Genomic DNA, 18,688 nt, shown 5'->3' with positions numbered 1-18,688 from the left:
GTTTGTAAGACTCAACTATACTCAAATGTTTTAAAATAAAATGTTATTTTTGGAATAATAAAAAAATATGCATGTATAAATAGATTAAGGATGTGAAACACCCAAATCGTTATTTTTGTTGTTTTACATTTTCTATTTTTTTCTCAAAAATATGTATTTTTTATTTAACATAACATCTATTACTAAGGTAGCACCTTTCCAATGATTTAAGTATTAAAAATCTGACCACATAACCATTTTGGTGTTTGTGCGTCCCTAAACTGATTTATGTTTACCGTGGAAAGTTTATCATTCTTGAACATGATAGTTTAGTAGGCGACGTTTCGGGAGATCCTTCTCCCATCATCGGGCAAAGTAAAATGGTGTTGAGCATGGATTTATATACTAAACTATCATGTTCAAGAAATGATAAACTTTCCACAGTAACATGAATACTGAACAGACAAACCGAAATAATATCTTCAATGATTTATGTTCCATTGTTTTATTCATAAAAAAAGTTATGACAGATTTGCCACGCTTTACTGGATCTTTAAGAGCATTTTCTGGTATTAATTCCTCCAATGATCCATGTGAACAACAAAAGCTAAGAGAAGAGTTAGAATGGAAGAAAAAACAGAAATCAAAACCCACAACATTATCATGGCTCGAAATACAAAATCAGGTCACCGAAGGAAAAAATAAACAAAAGGTAGTAAACAAAAGGCTGTTTTCAACTTCTTTTGTTTAATTTTGAAATATTTTTTTTCTAAAACGATTTTCTATTTGAGGATGCTCAAAGAGGAAAATAATGTTTCTATTTAATGTCTGGGTATCAGGATATTACATGTAATTGATGGTGACATCGCAGTCATTTTCAATAAGCTGATATAGTAATGAAGATTGTTCCATTTGTAGGGAATTGATGCTGCAAGAGAGCTTGAAAGTGTTGCACTAAAATTCAGTAAGTATATGGTCATGATGTAAAACTTTTTCACAATAAGTCTTATCTTTGGTTAGTTACCAAACCTTCCAGTGCCTTCATTGTTCCCAAACCACATTTGTTTTGTTCATTCTTTGTGTATAGGTAAAGAATTTTAAGGATCTTATCCTGAAAAGCCCTTGCACATTGCATAAATTACATTTTTAGTGTTATAGGACCTCTCCCAATGTTATACCAATGCATGTAACAGAATTCTACTTAAGTATGACAGTGTCCTATTTTTAGTCATAATTATTAAAAACAAGCAGCATAATTGATTAAGTGTTATTTGCCAACAAAACATGTTAAAAACTAAGGCAACTAAGTATGGTAACTTACTAAAGATGAAAACGAAGTAAATAAAAAGCTTGGAAATAACACACATGAAATTAAATTCGTTTCCTCATTTCCTGATATATAAAATTAAACTAGTTATAAAAAACTAAAGGATGCAAAAAATAAAAAGCATTCCTAAGTACGTATATGCTTTATGGATGACCTAACGTTATTGGCCTTGGGTAAAGAAAACTTTTATCAAATTATGTAAATACATTACTTTCATAAAACTATCAAAATAGGTTCGTGGACAGATAAAATGTCTTCACATATCTTTTAAGAACTATTAAATTGGAATCGTAGAAAGGTAAACATTGGGACGATTACTAAACGATCATAATTGTTACAATTGTTTTAAAATGGGATACAATCATGACAATGGTAACTTTACAACTAATGAAAATACTTCCTTAAGTTCCTCCTTCCAAAAAACTCTCCACTCAATAAGCCACCTCCCTTAATTCCTCACCCTGAAAATAATTTCTATTAATAATAGCCCCCAGAGGTTTAATCCAGTGTTATTTTTAGAGTTTCTTCAATATAATTAGTGAGGCCATATTTTATGATCCTATATCTTACTTAGTCAATCAATTTAACTTCGGTTGCAGGATGTTTCCTTGGTAGTCAGTAAAATATCAATTTACTTTTAACAGAAAATTTATTTCCTTTTGACAATTTTTTTACAGTTTGTTCCCTTTTCTTAGTTGGTGAAGATGCTAGCCAAGATGGGGTACAAGAATCTGCTGCCATTTTGTTTGAAACATTTTATGACACTGAGAAGGTGACACCTGTTGAATCTTCAAAATTGAAGAAAACATTCGGTACATATCCTGGTAGTTTAGCAACAAAGGCTTTTGAACTGGTAAAGCAATTGACAGAGTACATGCCTAAAAAGACAACAGAAGAAACTAACAAGGATGTGCTTGGAAAGTCATACTTTGGAAAAAATGTAAAGTTAGACATGGACATTATAGATCATGATTTTGATAGGTTGTTCAGTGAATACAGTGAAGAAAATGAATCAGCCATTCAAGTTGATTCCTTTATCCAACAGTTTAAAGATAAACTTGATATTGATCAGAAAAACAATGTTGAATCAGCTGGTGCCATACAACAAGAAATTACGAACAAGACAAATGACCAGTTCTCCTCCTCCTGGTTACATACACATTGTGAACAATATTTAAAAGAAAACCCAAGTTCATTAAGCAGCAATGATTTAGCATCAGCAGTGTTTGAAATATTAAGTTCAACTAAATCCAGTGATGAAATACAAAATGAACTATTTGATTTGATGGGTTTCGAAGCATTTGATTTGATTCAGAAAATTCTTGAGCACAGACAACAAATTGTAAATGCAGCTTGTGAGCAGCAAACAAATGGTTTTATTGAATGTGATTACCAGTATCTGGATCCAACGAGAAAACATGTCAAGTCTGCCCCAGGTGTACAAGTTACTGTACAGGTGTGTGGTCACTTTTGTTTTCATGCAGTTTTTACTGAGAACCCTATTTAAAAGGAAAAATCTTTTCTGCGGGAGTGTTTTTTTAACAGGTTGTGTTTAATTGTGTTTCATTTGTAAGAACATTTCTTTTTTGCAAATAAATTCCACTCTTACCATTTAAATATGAATTCGTCCACTCTTAGGAATTTTATATCACAAGTAAACAGAAAAAGATTTCTCAGTTATATGTCTTAAAATTATGTTAAGATGAATTCCTGTTAGCAAAAACATAATTCCAATTTTGAATTGCTTTTTTTTTAGTCTGAGAGGGAGAAACAAATGCTGAAAAAAATGCAAAAAGAAGAGCGAAAGTTAATGCGAAGAGATCCAGAGTTATATAATGAAATTTTTAACCAGAACAGGTACAACTGATTTGTAATAAGTGTAACACAAAACTATGGTTATTATGAACAAAAAACTTACAAAAATGTACAATTAAAATACACGAAGCTTTTCTTAAGTAAATCTCTTACATCGTCAGGTAAAACTATGGTTTTCACTATTTTCTTATCAATATATTCTGCTAGTGTAAAATTCGTGGACATTTGCTGATTTTTGATATGATACTTCCATATTGTATTTCTTAGTTTTTTTTAAGTGATTAAGTGATTTTTAGTGATTCCAGATTAAAATGTTCGAATTTAAACTCATTCAAAATCATACTTGTTAAACTTAATTAAACTCTTAGTGCAAACCCAGCTTAAGTTAGAGTCATGGCATGTTTTTTAAAGTAAAATTTTTTTTAAAAAAAATTGCTTTAGAGAGCAACTTGATGCTATACAAACACAACCGCTACTTAGGCGAGCCACAACAAATGCAACTCAACAGTATCCTTACGTTTTTGACGAATTTACTGCTCGAAAGCATGCATCATCATTTATTGGTGGGACAAAGGTGATGATTTTTGTGATATTTTTGTTGTTGTGCACGATACTTTTTTAATTATATATAAAAGGTTGTATAAAAATTTTTTCTTCTTCTTTGTTATTTTAGGTTCTTTTGCCAGAGTCAGCAACAAAAGAAGTTCTTCGTAAATATGAGGAAGTAAACATACCTGCTACTGCCATAAAACCTCCTTCTCACTTAAACATGGCTGTAGACATATCAGCACTGGATGATGTATGTGTTTCACATTTAATACTGTACTATACTAGTCGAGAATACTATAGGGTACTTAGGATTCCACGTATGACCGTATTGTGTTAAACCATTTATAGTAGAAGCTTTCATGTGCGTATTAAAAAAATATGTTTGCTGCATGGGGAGAGAAATAAACAATAGATTTTTATCTCATATAGCATCTTGTTAAGAATAAGAAAAGTAGTGGACATAATGTTGTATGTGAGCTGAATTTAAAATAGAAATGCGTTTCTTCTGTTCAAAAGTTGTTGTTACTCCCTTTAAAACTGTATTTTCATTAATTTTATCTGATTATTGACCATTTAAACAGCCCAGGGATTTATTAAAAAAAATAATTTTTTACCTGGTGTATATTTAAGCAGGGCAGTTATTTCAAAAGATGTACATTCAGTGTGGTTGGTCTAATATTTTCTTTTTGGTATTTTAATGACCCTTCTAACTGTTACAGAGGTTAAAATGTTTATTTAAGCATAACATAGTCGAATATGGGTGATTAAATGAACATAGGTGTCTATTGATGTAATTAAGGCTTATCCTAGGTAAATATTAGAGCATAGTTTTGTCTACAAGGTACATGTCTAACCTATAATTCATTGAATTTTTTTGGGTTTGTGGCATATTTTCTTACTTATATTTTGCTTAAGATTTTGTTAATTCTAATAGAGAATTATGAAACTTACATTTAGGTTGCCCGGTTGGTGTTCAGTGGCATCAAGAAATTAAATCGCATACAAAGCATTGTTTTTGATTCTGCGTACAACACAAATGAAAATTTACTGGTGTCTGCTCCAACTGGTGCTGGTAAAACTAATATTGCTTTGTTAACTATTGTCCATGAAATTAAAAATCACATCAAAAACAATGTTGTGAGGAAAGAAGAGTTTAAGGTAGGGTATAAACTATTTTTGTCATAATTGTAGTTTTAAATTAGTGTTTTATAATACAAAATAAAAGTGCCTTGCTCGAAAATTGTTTTAAGAAAGAGTTTCCGATTTGAAATTACTGTGTACTTTTTTTTTAATTATCTTTACCTGCAGTGTTTTATTACAGTGTGTAGCAGCACCTCATGATATTTTAAACTGTGAAGTATATTCAGTTCTAACTCTAAGTCAGACCTTGTATTTTTGTAGCGCTATAGTTATTTGTGATGACTGCTTTTCAAAAGAGAAATGCTGCCTTTTTGGAAATTGCAGCATACAAGTTTGATCAGCGGAACATACAGTGCATTGCTCACATAAGCCAATTTAACAAAATAGGAATCCGATAACTTTTGAAGAAATTTCTGAATACATTTGATAGATTTTTACAGACTAAGGAAATTCCTAGGCAATTTTGCATGATGTGTAGGGTGTAAGTAATTTGGAAATTTTAACATGTATAATGATTAGGTATTATTATTGTAGATAGTTTATGTTGCTCCAATGAAAGCTCTTGCAGCCGAAATGACAAGTAATTTTGGTAAAAAGTTAGCACCATTGGGTGTCATTGTACGAGAGTTAACTGGTGACATGCAGCTGACAAAGAAAGAAATACAAGAAACACAGGTATAGCTAAGACATAATCATATCTTGCAACTTTTGGGTTCCCCTAATCTGTAAGCTTGGGGTCTCTTTGATTAAGTCCCCTGAAAATTGCTATAACAAAACTTTTTTTGTAAAGAAAAACTAGGATTTTTTCATGTTACTCCGGATTTCGAAATAAATGCTTGTGATACATGTAAATACACCATTTTGTCTTAATCACCAGATGCTGGTAACCACACCAGAGAAATGGGATGTTGTCACAAGAAAAGGATCCAGTGATGTTGCTTTGTCTCAGTTAGTCAAGTTGTTAATCATTGATGAAGTACATCTTCTGCATGATGATCGAGGTGCAGTGTTGGAAGCTTTGGTTGCAAGAACGCTGAGACAGGTATGTGTTACCAATAGGCTTGCTTTTTAGCAGTGGGTACAACTTGCCATGACCGAAGTGCACATAAATGGACTGTATAAAAGGTTAAGGAGTTTAGTGATATAAACTTTTACAGACTTCAAAATCAGTGACTTATCAACAAGTTGTCTATTTGAATTGACTAAGTGGTTTAATCTGTACAAGTAATGTGCACACAAAATACCCATTTGTGTTGGTGGTCTGATTACAACGTTGGTTATGTAGGCTACATATACAGAGGATACATGTCACTTATAATTCGTAAAAAGTATATTGAAACAGTTCCAAAAATAGGTCCTTCCCCTCTTCCTTTCTCATTGTTTCATTTACTGGAGAAAGAGAGAATGGGGACAAAGATTTACAAAAAATAAGTTTCTCTCGTATTTTTTTTTGGAAATTGTAGCATTATTGTAAATTAGCAACCTTATAGAACGCATGCTAACATATCGCTAAGTGTAACAACAGCACACAATAAGTAGCTGTTATTTTTTTTTAGGTTGAATCTACACAAAACATGATTCGAATCGTGGGTTTATCTGCTACACTTCCCAACTATCTTGATGTAGCAAGATTTCTTAATGTTAACCCGCATAAAGGGTTGTTTTATTTTGATGGGCGTTTCCGTCCTGTTCCACTACAACAAACCTTTATTGGTATTCGAGCAACTGGATTTCTGCAGCAACAGAAAGATATGGACGAAATTTGCTATGAGAAGGTTCTGGATAATGTAAAACAAGGTCATCAGGTATTGTGTTCTTAAAAGTTTTATCTCGAAATAGTATCTGTACTTTTTTTCTATTAAAAGAAATTTCCATCTGGTGCAAAGCCGCTCCTTCTCATTTTTTTGTGTATGTTTTAAAAAAATTTTACCACCACTTTCTTTGTGATTTACAGGGTTTGTAGAGCCTACAGCACATTTGACTAGTTAAACCTAAAAACCTGAATTTAATTATCACTCAGAGTGTGGTTTTAATGATGAAATCATGGTGTATTTGGAAATCTTTGTGAAAGGGATTATATTTATTTCTAAGGTAATGGTGTTTGTTCATGCTCGAAATGCAACGGTGAAAACCGCAATGACAATGAGGGAAATGTCAAAGCTTGAAGGAGACAACGAGTTGTTTGAACCTGACAAAAATGCAAACTATGGTGCAATGGAGAAAAAAGTAATAACATCATTTTAAAGTTTTAATAACTGATTTCTGTTGATTGACATTGAAATTTGTTGGTTACACATAAACCCTGGTAGAGAAGGCACGTTTTTTGTGAAAGAGGGTTAATTACTTGCAGATGTTGGTACATTTTTAGGAACATGATTAATCTGGTACTTGACCCATCCACGAAAACGTTGAAGAAAAATTCTTATTACTTGTCTTTTTGTTGTAACATTTCACGGACCAAAATATTTTTTCTAGGTAATGAAGTCAAGAAATAAACAGTTGCGTGAAATGTTTCCAGATGGTTTTGGAATTCATCATGCTGGCATGCTGCGACAAGACCGTACTTTAGTGGAGTCGTTGTTCTCTCAAGGCTTTATAAAAGTGCTTGTTTGTACGGCAACGTTGGCCTGGGGTGTCAATCTGCCAGCACATGCTGTCATCATAAAAGTATGTTCCTTTACTACTGGTAATAAGAATCATTGCCAGAACTTACAAAGATCTGTTTAACCTCTGAATCTAACAGCCATCAAATGCCATGATGAAAACAAGGCTAAGAAAAAAATAATACGTTAAAGATATAATTTCAGTAAACTTTTTTTTAAAACTAAATGGAAAGTATATTTTTCATATCAGATGCTTCTTTTTTTAAACCTCTTATCTCAATGTTTAACATATATAATACCACCTCTAGGGAACCCAAATTTATGATGCCAAAAAGGGTTCGTTTGTCGACATTGGAATTCTTGATGTGATGCAAATATTTGGCCGTGCTGGTCGTCCACAGTTTGACAAGTGGGGACATGGAATGATTATCACGAAGCACGATAAATTGTCTCACTACCTGCACCTACTTACTCAACAAACACCAATCGAAAGTCAGCTTGTAAATAGATTGATGGACAACTTGAATGCAGAGGTAGAAAGGGATGTAGTCTTTGCATTTTGTAGTTGCTACTGCTTGACAGCAATACTCAAACATGCATGCGTATAATTCGAGCCTGAAATAATTGTAAATGCAAAAGAAAGCTTTATAGTAATGAGATTGCTTTCTCTTTTTCAGTTTGAAAATTGTATACATATACACTACGATTGACGCTACCCCTGCCCTTACTTTTTTCTATGATTTCTTATAATGCTAGATATCACTTGGCACTGTGACGAACACAGATGAAGGTGTGAAGTGGCTGAGTTACACGTATCTGTACGTTCGAATGAGAATCAATCCAATTGTGTATGGTATCAATTACAAAGAAAAAGAAGTAGGTACTATAGAAATAAATCTTCACAGTGAATCCCAATTATATGTTTTCATCCTGGCAAACTCGGTTTAAGCTTCAATTAGTCGTGAGTTTTTTAAAGGCCATGGAGTGTTTTAGAGTGATTTTGTCTCTGTCACTACAACTTATTAGAACTGAAAGACTAAATATAACAACTTGTTAAATAGTCATCTTCTTGGTATTTCTTACACTTAACATCGATAGGTTATATAAAGGGTCTGTAAGAAGTAAAATGTATGTATTTTACTTCCAGGAAGATCCTCTGTTAGAAAAACATCGATTCGAATTGATACGTGATTGTTCCCGTAAGTTGGATAAAGCTCGAATGATCCGTTTCGACGAAAGAACAAGTTATGTCTATCCCACAAATCTGGGAAGAACTGCTAGTAATTTTTACATCGACTTTGCCACGATTGAGGTGGGTTTCTAATTAGGCCTGAAGACGTTGTTGTTGTTTTTGTCGTTGTCGTCTCCGTCGTAGTGCTCTCCATCTTTGTTGTTTTTGTGTTGGGATGGGTTTTAACATTGTTGTCACGAAACACCTGTCAACACAGTGAAAAATAATTGTTTATCTTTTAGGTAGTGAATGAATTTTTTAAGCCCTTTATCAATGAAGCAGAAATCCTGTCAATCGTATCGAAAGCGCATGAATTTGAGCAAGTCAAGGTATCTAGGGAACTCCTTGTTTACGTATGACGGAGTCTTGTTTACGTAGAAATTCTTTTGCTCACAACTCCCACGTCGCTGATAGCCGTATAATAACCGGTTGTTGATAAAATTGAAAAATTATTCGTTCTTTTCTTCGCTTTCTTTGCTAATTTTTATAGGTAGTTTGAAACAACATCCACTATTGATCAAGATTAATTTGTCACGCTTTCTCCTTATTCTTTTGTACAGGTGAGAGCAGATGAAATACCTGAGTTGGAACAGCAAATGCAAGACAGTTGCGAGACTGTCATTAAAGGAGGTGCTGAGAACAGCTATGGGAAAGTGAACATCTTGTTACAAGCTTATGTCTCCAAGGCTCAATTGGACAGTTTTTCACTTATATCGGATATGTCATATGTGGCACAGGTAAGCATCGTTTGTTATTATGAAATTACAAGTATGACAGAAGCCGAGGATATGATTGGATTAAAAATCTTGTAGGTGAGTATTCTTTGTGGTAAAGTAGTCTCTAAAAGTATATTTCGTTTTTCCTTTTTGATCTATGATGTTAGAACATATAGAAAGGCAAGCAAACAAAGTGAGGACCTATTATATACTTACAAAGACAGGCTTGCCAAAAATATGGTCTTGTCAATCGTTCTTTGTAATTTTGTTTACAATGCTTCGTTTCAGAATGCAGCACGTATTGTGAGAGCTCTATTTGAAGTGTCATTGCAAAAAAACTGGCCGTTGATGGCAAAACGTATGCTGACGCTGTCGAAGGTCGTCGACCGAAGAATGTGGCAGTCGGAACACCCACTCAAACAATGTGAAGGACTCACTTTCGAAATTCTGAATAAACTGGAAAAGCTAAACTTGACGATAGATAGGCTGAGAGATATGGACTCGAAAGAAATCGGTGAGGATTTCTAATGATAATTTAATTATTGTATTATTTTTTTTTGAGACGAATCAAGGTTGTCTATAACTCGAATCGAATATGTTATAAAGATATTTTTTTCATGGAAAATTTCGTTATGCGTTAGGCGAGCGTTATATTTAGAAAATTCAAATCATGAAACCAGAAATTCAAAGAAAAAATAAAATTATATAAAAAAAACAACTGCTTCAACTTTCAAAAATCAACAAGTTTTATTTTCCCGTTATTTAGGATACATGCTTAATCATCCGAAAATTGGCATTAAGGTTCGATCGTACGCATTTCAGTTTCCACAAGTTGCACTGGCCTCCTCTATACAACCAATAACTCGCAACGTGTTGAGGGTTCACCTGCACGTAATCCCCGACTTTCAATGGAATGATAAAATGCACGGCGGTGTAGCAGAGCCATGGTGGATATGGGTGGAAGATCCGGAAACAAATACTATTTATCATTCTGAGTATTTTCTGCTGACCAGAAAAGCTGTAAGTTTTTTTAATAACCTGTTTGGTATTTCTGTTGTTGGTTTATATCTATTCGCGAATTCACTAATAATTGTTCTAAAGATAGCTATAGTGATGATCTGAAGTTTATCACCAACATAATTCTGTATATTTAGGTTTTTAAAGAGAAATAATATATCTTTAGGATATTTCAATTACAGTAATAATGTAGTGCCGCCTACCAGTTCTTATGTGTTGCTTGTCTTTTTAATTCCAGGTAAAAGCTAAAGAAACTCAAGTTATGGTGTTCACCATCCCAATCTTCGATCCACTTCCACCTCAGTACTACGTCCGCGTGGTATCTGATCGTTGGCTGCACGCAGAAGCGGTGTGCGCAATCAGTTTCAAACACCTGATCCTCCCTGATCACCATCCGCCTCACACCGAACTACTGAACTTGCAACCTATCTCAGTCTCTGCGTTGAGAAATCCCACGCTTGAAAACCTCTACAATTTTTCCCACTTCAACCCTATTCAAACACAGTTGTTTCACACGCTTTATTATTCCGACAGTAATGTTCTGCTCGGCGCACCGACTGGAAGTGGAAAGACGATCGCAGCAGAGATCGCGATATTTCGCGTGTTTAGAGAATACCCTGGAACAAAGGTACATTTTAGTATATTATTCTTCTGCTTAAAAATTTTGACGAATTTTCGGAGAAAGCCTATTTGTATTCTTCCTTTCATCCAGACAATTCTTAAGCTCTTCAAACCATCATTTTAAGGGTCAATAAACAGACATGTTACTCTGTTTTGTTGGTCTACTTCAGCAGCAAAAGTTTACAAATGTTTATGCCTGCAAATGGTGCGAGAAATTATTGTGCTCTTATTACATTAAGGTCTGAAACCAATAATTTAGAATTTTTCACGCATTTTATATTTACGAGAATTTGCGTCGGCTCTCCCTTTTTTTCTGTGACCCTTTGTACAACTTGTGCAATAGGGGTATATTATTTTAAAGTAACTTAAAAAGTAGATGTATATATGAATTTTTTCGGTTGTCTCTTTTTTGAGACTGTTGATTTATTCACCTTCATAATTCATCAATCTTCCGTTAGGCTGTTTATATAGCACCGTTAAAGGCATTGGTGCGTGAGAGAGTTGCAGATTGGAAAATCAGACTGGAAAGAAAGCTTGGTAAAAAGTAAGTCTAGATAGAATTTGTATGATCGTTATAATATTTTCAAGAAACACGCATATATTAATCAACCATTGCTTTTTGTTGCTTTATGTACCTTCCGTAAAGCGATACCATGCTATTTCTATTCAATCATTTAAAAATCAGAAATGTGCTATTGCTAAAAACAATGATAGCCAACACTCTGACAATCTGTCACGGTTTTTTTATCTCCTAAAAATGTATAAAAATATTCAAATTTTCTAACTTTCTCCTAGAATCTTCTAGGCTTTCATTTGCCAATGATGTGTAAAAATCTTTAGTTTATCGTGAAAACAAATTCTGTATAATTCTTGTTCCTAAATAGTATATGAAGTGGTTGATTTCCTTTTTTTTCTCGAATTCCTTTAAAACGAGTCTTTCATGAGTTATACAATCACCTTCCCTCCCAAACATCAAAGCTACATCTTCTCTACAAATATGGTTTCCCGTTTTAGAGTTGTCGAGTTAACTGGTGATGTCACACCCGACATGCGAGCTATCGTAAACGCCGATGTTATCGTAACAACGCCGGAAAAATGGGATGGCGTCAGCCGGAGTTGGCAGACGAGAAAGTACGTCAAAGATGTGTCTCTGCTAGTTATTGATGAAATTCATTTGTTAGGAGATGACCGTGGTCCCGTATTGGAGGTAATTGTGTCGCGAACGAATTTTATATCGAGTCATACGACAAAAACATGTCGAGTCATAGGATTGTCCACAGCACTTGCCAATGCGAAGGATTTAGCCGATTGGTTGGGTATCGGACAGGTAAATGATGTTTAACTTCTCTGCTTTCGTGTAATTGTTAGCATGAATCCAATCTAACTTATAAAGGAAAACCTTGGTTGGGGAAGGTCAATGTGTTAGTAAACTTGAGAATTGCGTCGCGTTGCTTTGATTTCGATAAAATACGCAATCCACAGTATCAATTCTCTACACAAGCATTAGCTCTAACATTCCAACACTTTTTTTGTAACTGCTTAGGACGGCTTATTCAATTTCCGACCTTCAGTACGACCTGTCCCGTTAGAAGTACACATCGCTGGCTTCCCTGGCAAACATTACTGTCCCAGAATGGCAACCATGAACAAACCGTGTTTCAAAGGGATTCAGACTCACTCCCCTACGAAGCCAGTCCTCATCTTCGTGTCGTCACGTCGACAGACACGTCTGACGGCTTTGGATTTGGTTGCTTATCTTGCCGGTGACAGTAACCCGAAACAGTGGCTTCACATGGACGAAACAGAAGTAAGTTTTACCCTGATTTTCCGTGCAATTATGATTTAAAGAGAAATGCTCATGTTCTAAACAAACTGCCGAGTAATATAAAATGGTAAAGTTGCAGCATGCAGTTTAAGGTTTGCTCGTTTCATGTTGTCCCTCCTGTTTTAGATGGAAAGTCTCATAAGTTCCGTCCGAGATCAAAATCTAAAACTGACTTTATCATTCGGCATTGGCCTTCATCACGCAGGTCTTCACGAGCGGGACAGAAAGATAGCAGAAGAGTTATTTGTAAATCAAAAAATACAGGTTTGTTGTTTACAGGTTTGTTCTTGATTTCGTTTTTTATTTCTTAGTTTGTCTGTGTATTAAGTTTTCTATTTTGTGGAATTTGCTCATGTCGTTGTTATTATTGTTTTTGTTTGGTTATTGCTTATTTTGTTTCTGTTTTTTGAATAATAGGTTAGAAATGTGTGTGACACAATATGGCTGAAAAATCAGCGCACTAGAAAACACAAACAATTATATCTATTGGAAGTTGAAAAGTTTGATTTGTTAAGGTGTGTCGCTGTGTTTAGGTATTGATCGCCACATCGACGCTGGCTTGGGGAGTAAACTTCCCGGCTCATTTAGTCATTGTGAAAGGTACTGAGTACTATGATGGCAAAACAAAAAGATACGTTGATTTTCCGATCACTGACGTGCTACAAATGATGGGTCGTGCAGGCCGCCCGCAGTACGATGATAATGGCGTAGCTTTAATCTTGGTTCAAGACTCGAAGAAGCATTTCTATAAGAAGTTTCTCTACGAGCCATTCCCTGTTGAATCTAAGTAAGGTTACATTGTGTATTCTTTTACCTTTAAAGCGTTGTCGCATGTTTGATTTTTTGATTCTCGTAGCAAGTTTTTATGAGGTTTCTTAAGAATCAACAAGTAATGAGCAGCTGTCATTTACGGTCAAATAAATGGTTACTTCAAAATCGTGGAGGGAAAATTACGTCATTAAAGCAGTTTATAATTCAGACTCCAAGAACGTTTCCTTTTTTTATTTAAGTAAACTGCACTAGTTAAAGTTTTATTAAATTGGTAGAGCGTAGTAGAGCTCGATTTCTTATGAATGAGCTTCTTATAAATGAGTTTCTTATAAATGAGTTTCTTATAAATGAGTTTCTTATAAATGAGTTTCTTATAAATGAGTTTCTTATAAATGAGTTTCTTATAAATGAGTTTCCTATAAATAGTTTTCTATAAATAAGTTTCTTATAAAATTTTCTTATAAATGAGTTTCTTATAGACAAGTTTCCTTTAAAAGAGTTTCTTATAAACGAGTTTTCTTACAAAAAAGCGGGGAACAAGAATATAAACATTCAAAAGTGCTGTTGAAAAACGATTTCGAAAATTTATCCTGTATGTATGTATATTTTCATTTTAGCTTATTAGAGGTGCTACCGGATCATTTAAACGCTGAAATAGTGGCCGGTACAATCACGTCTAAACAAGACGCTATGGACTACATGACCTGGACTTACTTCTTCAGACGTTTACTTATGAATCCTACTTATTATAATTTGGACGACACAGGCCATCATTCGATGAACACATTTTTGTCTAATTTGATAGAGGGAGCGATTTATGACTTGCAAAGTTCATACTGTGTTGATGTCTACGAGGTTTATTTGTTTGTTTGTTTGTTTGTTTGTTTGTTTGATTGATTGCTTTTTTCCAGGTATGCTACCTCCCACTGTAGTTGAGTTCATCGTAGAATAGTAAAAAGGATCTTATAGAAATCTCGTTCATTTATCCCTTGATAAGTTTAACTTTGTTGTTTGCAGAAGGAAATAAGCTATACCAAGTCGGTGGTTTGCTATTTTATATTTCCTATGTTTTACCTGAATTCGTTATTGATTGTCGCAGGATGGTAACACACTGGAACCTAGTGTTCTCGGAAGAATCTCTTCGTATTATTACCTGAACCACCTCACATTGAGAATGTTCAAAACGAGGTTGACAAGCGAAATGACAATGGAAGAGCTTCTAAAGGTTTTAAGCGATGCGCAGGAGTATGATCAACTTCCAGTGAGACATAATGAAGACCAGATGAACGCGTAAGTCTTCTTGGAGTTAGTCAGTTAACTACAAACAACGACAACTGAACACAACTCAATCTAATGGGAACGTCGTTTGCAAACTGTTGTTATTTGTCACGACATGTTTACGTATTAGTTCGATTGAACTTACACAATATGAGAGATGTGAGGCGCATCTTTGCAGCCACAATCATCAAAGCAAAAGCTGTCAAAAACTCTTTCCCAAAATCCAAAACCCATATGACTGATTAAGAGTAGCTACTAGAAGACACCGTATTTTTATGTATTTCTTTTCAAACCCGTTCAGTGAAGGATTTTGAATTTTCTGTTTACAAAAGAAAAATGTTCTTTTGTCCCAACTCGAACTGACAACAAGGATGAAATTTCTTTATGTTTGTTTTTTACTAGAGATTTAGCAGAGAAGTTACCTTTGCAAGTAGATCGGTACACGTACGATAGTCCGCACACTAAAACACATTTACTGCTACAAGCGCACTTCTCCAGAGTGCCTCTTCCAATTGCTGATTACGGTACAGACACTAAGTCTGTTCTCGATCAGGCTATACGTATCATGCAGGCGATGATTGACATTTGTGCAGATCAAGGCTGGCTGGCCAGTGTTCTGCAAATTATCAACCTTATCCAAATGGTGATTCAGGGCCGTTGGTATTACGATAGCTCCCTACTGATTCTACCGCATGTCAAAGATGAAAATTTAAAGTACTTTAAAATCCAATCTAAAAAGAGGTGAGTGGTATACATTGATTATTTAATGTCCTCTACCTTTTGAAACGCAGTTCCTTTTACAGTCGCAGCTAAAATTTAATGTAGAAAGTTACGCTGTTTAATTTTAGATCAACCCCGTCAAGCCTAATTAGCAGCATACCAGAATTGCTCCAGATTTATCGATCAAACAATAAAAGTCTTCACGCAATGTTGAACAAAGTGATGAACAAAAAAGAAATTGACGAGGTTACTTCGTATTTCATTACGACCTGCTCACATGCTGTTTTCTATTATACATCGAAAAAGAAAACTTACGCAAAAGAAAAAAAATTGGATTTGCAAACGAACATTTTTAATACTGTGATTGCGTCCCTTTCCTCAATTTCTCCAACAAACAGTCTTTTTTTTAGATTTCACATGTATTATTAAAGTTACCCATCGTTGATCTGGCGGTTCATATTCACGGCTCGTGGTTAGACGAAGTTGGGAAAGTAAGGCAACAAACTCATCTAATCGACTTGACGGAGTACCGTCGGACAGATCAAGTATGGTTAAAAGTACATGCTGATCAAGAATATTCGTTAAAAATTAAATTAAATAGATCTCAGATAAGCGAGAAGGTATGTACAATTTGCTTATGAATATGAGTGTGTTTTGTTTAAGCTCGAGATGGAGCATAATCTTTTGTGAATCAGTGGTGAGCTAATGCTTTTACGAACGACAAAGAGCTAACATGACTCCTTGAACAATCTTTTCTTTTTGTTTCCTTTTTAATAATGTACGGTCTGTATTTGATAATTTAAACGATTTTTTTTTAAATTGGGAACGTAATGCGTGCCACTAGTTTTAAACATTAATTTATTTATTTATGTCTGTAGCGTTTCGACCAAAAAGGGTACGCGCCATTATTTTCAAAACCAAAAGATGAAGGATGGTTTTTTGTTGTCGGCGAAGTCGATAATAATGATTTGGTAGCGTTGAAGCGTGTTGGTGCAATACATCGGCGCGATACCACAGTGACGTTAGCATTCTTCACACCAGATAATGTCGGGAGAAAAATATACACGCTGTATGTGATGAGTGATATTTACCAAGGCCTGGATCAGCAATACGACTTATATTTTGATGTTATACAGCCTTTAAATGACGAAGAAGGATGATATTTGTAGAGGATTTGATGCATCAATAGTAGCTTTTTCTGGGATATTTCGTCTATTTAGCAAAATACTAGTAAAGTAGTATACCCTCACTTTCAGCTTTTCTGTCTTTTTTGGCTTTAATATATTAAAATTAAAAGGTGCCACGTTGCTGGTTGGACATAAAAGTATTTGTAGAGGATTTGATGCATCAATAGTAGCTTTTTCTGGGATATTTCGTCTATTTAGCAAAATACTAGTAAAGTAGTATACCCTCACTTTCAGCTTTTCTGTCTTTTTTGGCTTTAATATATTAAAATTAAAAGGTGCCACGTTGCTGGTTGGACATAAAAGTAGGGGAAATTTTCGAAAACGCTTTTCTGGTTTAAAAGTTTTTTTAGTAGACAATCTAAAGTGGACGAAATGTGCGAATGGAAAAAGCTATTTACAAGAATCTTCAATTTAATAAATTTATAAATTTTATGTTGCGTTTTATTTATATGAATAAATTAGATATTTTAAACCATAAAATATTCGCTGTTTTTCTTTTCTCGCCACCAGCTAAATTCATATGTTTGTTCATTCACTCCGAGTATGTTTAAAACAACAAATCTCGATAGTGCGCCATTTTTGCCAAAACTTAACTTGTGCATTTTTTTGCAATTTTAAACGTGAGTTGGACCTTTAATTGTATTAGCTACATACAATCTTAAATATTTATTTCCATAAACGTTTTGCAATTCGACACCTAGCTAACACATCTCATTGTTGCTTATCCTCAAACATTAATGACGTTCAGTTACTTGCAATTTTATATTTTTAAAGTAAAAATACAAAGATATCTAAATTTCATATAGTATTGTGCGGTTTACTTAATGTGAGCTAGCTATCTATAATCCTTAGTTATATAGAAACGAGGCAACATTTTGAAGATCAATAACACAAGTCATTGAAATCGCCACTTTTATATAACTCCGCGCACCTTAAGCGAATGTTCGCCGTCAGCGAATGGCTTAGATTTCAACTGTGTGGTTGAATGTTAAAACCGATTAAAAAAAACAAGTTTTTAGACAGCGAAGAAATTAATCTTTTATATATACGCTTACCTTCTTAGCTATGAATATGGATAGAGTTAAAAATATACATATTATGTTTTGGTGCTTGATAAACTTAATTTAGAACTAACAACAAGAAAACCCTTGCTGCGGTTTTAACACTCGTCCTGAGTAGATTTTGGATATCTTTAGGTAATCTCAAGACAAACGTTTGACAGTTATCCCTGAATCACAATCTTTATATATTTATATATATTTAAACTTTAAATATTTTTTGATATTTTATTTCATCTGTTGCTTGCTCTTGCTGCATGCTTGCTTCATGGCTTGCGTAATGTGAAGCTAAAGCACAAAGTATTTGAAGACGCTGATTTTAAAGGCGGTTTAACAAGAAAAAATTTCCAGCATTGTCTTTTACATGTTTACACACACCAAATTCATGCTAGAACACGGTGGCAAGTGGTGCTCATGATCATTTTCGCTTTAAATTTTGCAATCTAGCAACAGGCGACAATAAAAATGCGTAGTAACGCCCAAAGTAATCATTTTTAACAACTCTCACAATTGGCTTTTTAATCACTTGACTTAAACTTAAAGCATTCCGTAAACTTATGCACTTAATTGGAGGTGTCGGCCTATTGGAAAAATGTCAGTTTAAAATTCGAAAAATAACTTCCGCCGTTTTTAGAGAGAGTTGTATTTATGATAATAAGTTGTTACGCGCAGTCATCTCAGAAAATGGTTGTGGTATCAACAACCTTCTATTCAACCTTGGCATTTTCCCTTTCTTCTTATCAGGAGCAACCACTTCTAGTACATTTTTATTTACAAATTCTAAATTGCGAAGTTTTATAATGTTTAAAATAAATATTTAACTGCTTTATTTTGTCTATTTTCTCATTTTA

The 18,688-nt window shown here is 34.2% G+C and overlaps 1 protein-coding gene across 1 annotated transcript; it reads left to right on the top strand.

Annotated features, from left to right (window-relative positions):
• Positions 1 to 412: 412 nt before the first annotated feature.
• Positions 413 to 17,259, top strand: LOC130645329 (activating signal cointegrator 1 complex subunit 3-like). Its single transcript, XM_057451295.1, has 31 exons — positions 413 to 691; positions 898 to 943; positions 2,002 to 2,762; positions 3,063 to 3,163; positions 3,563 to 3,695; positions 3,795 to 3,920; positions 4,628 to 4,828; positions 5,345 to 5,485; positions 5,688 to 5,852; positions 6,367 to 6,615; positions 6,902 to 7,036; positions 7,286 to 7,477; positions 7,722 to 7,946; positions 8,170 to 8,289; positions 8,561 to 8,725; positions 8,887 to 8,973; positions 9,205 to 9,381; positions 9,649 to 9,874; positions 10,127 to 10,380; positions 10,616 to 11,005; positions 11,457 to 11,542; positions 12,013 to 12,325; positions 12,542 to 12,805; positions 12,950 to 13,087; positions 13,357 to 13,610; positions 14,212 to 14,449; positions 14,694 to 14,884; positions 15,275 to 15,613; positions 15,721 to 15,838; positions 16,003 to 16,212; positions 16,471 to 17,259. The coding sequence occupies exons 1-31, from the start codon at positions 428 to 430 to the stop codon at positions 16,750 to 16,752; spliced, it is 6,591 nt and encodes a 2,196-aa protein (XP_057307278.1). The 5' UTR covers positions 413 to 427; the 3' UTR covers positions 16,753 to 17,259.
• Positions 17,260 to 18,688: the final 1,429 nt, after the last annotated feature.

Source organism: Hydractinia symbiolongicarpus, chromosome 5 (genome assembly GCF_029227915.1).
Source record: "Hydractinia symbiolongicarpus strain clone_291-10 chromosome 5, HSymV2.1, whole genome shotgun sequence".
Taxonomy (NCBI): Eukaryota; Metazoa; Cnidaria; class Hydrozoa; order Anthoathecata; family Hydractiniidae; genus Hydractinia; species Hydractinia symbiolongicarpus.
This window is presented reverse-complemented; position numbering and strand designations above follow the sequence as displayed.

Excerpts from the sequence above, each read along its gene's own strand:
- LOC130645329 (XM_057451295.1), top strand. The coding sequence starts at position 428 with ATGAATACTGAACAGACAAACCGAAATAATATCTTCAATGATTTATGT. Across the intron at positions 3,921-4,627 it reads ACATATCAGCACTGGATGAT|GTTGCCCGGTTGGTGTTCAG; the intron begins GTATGTGTTTCA and ends ACTTACATTTAG. Across the intron at positions 5,486-5,687 it reads AAGAAATACAAGAAACACAG|ATGCTGGTAACCACACCAGA; the intron begins GTATAGCTAAGA and ends CTTAATCACCAG.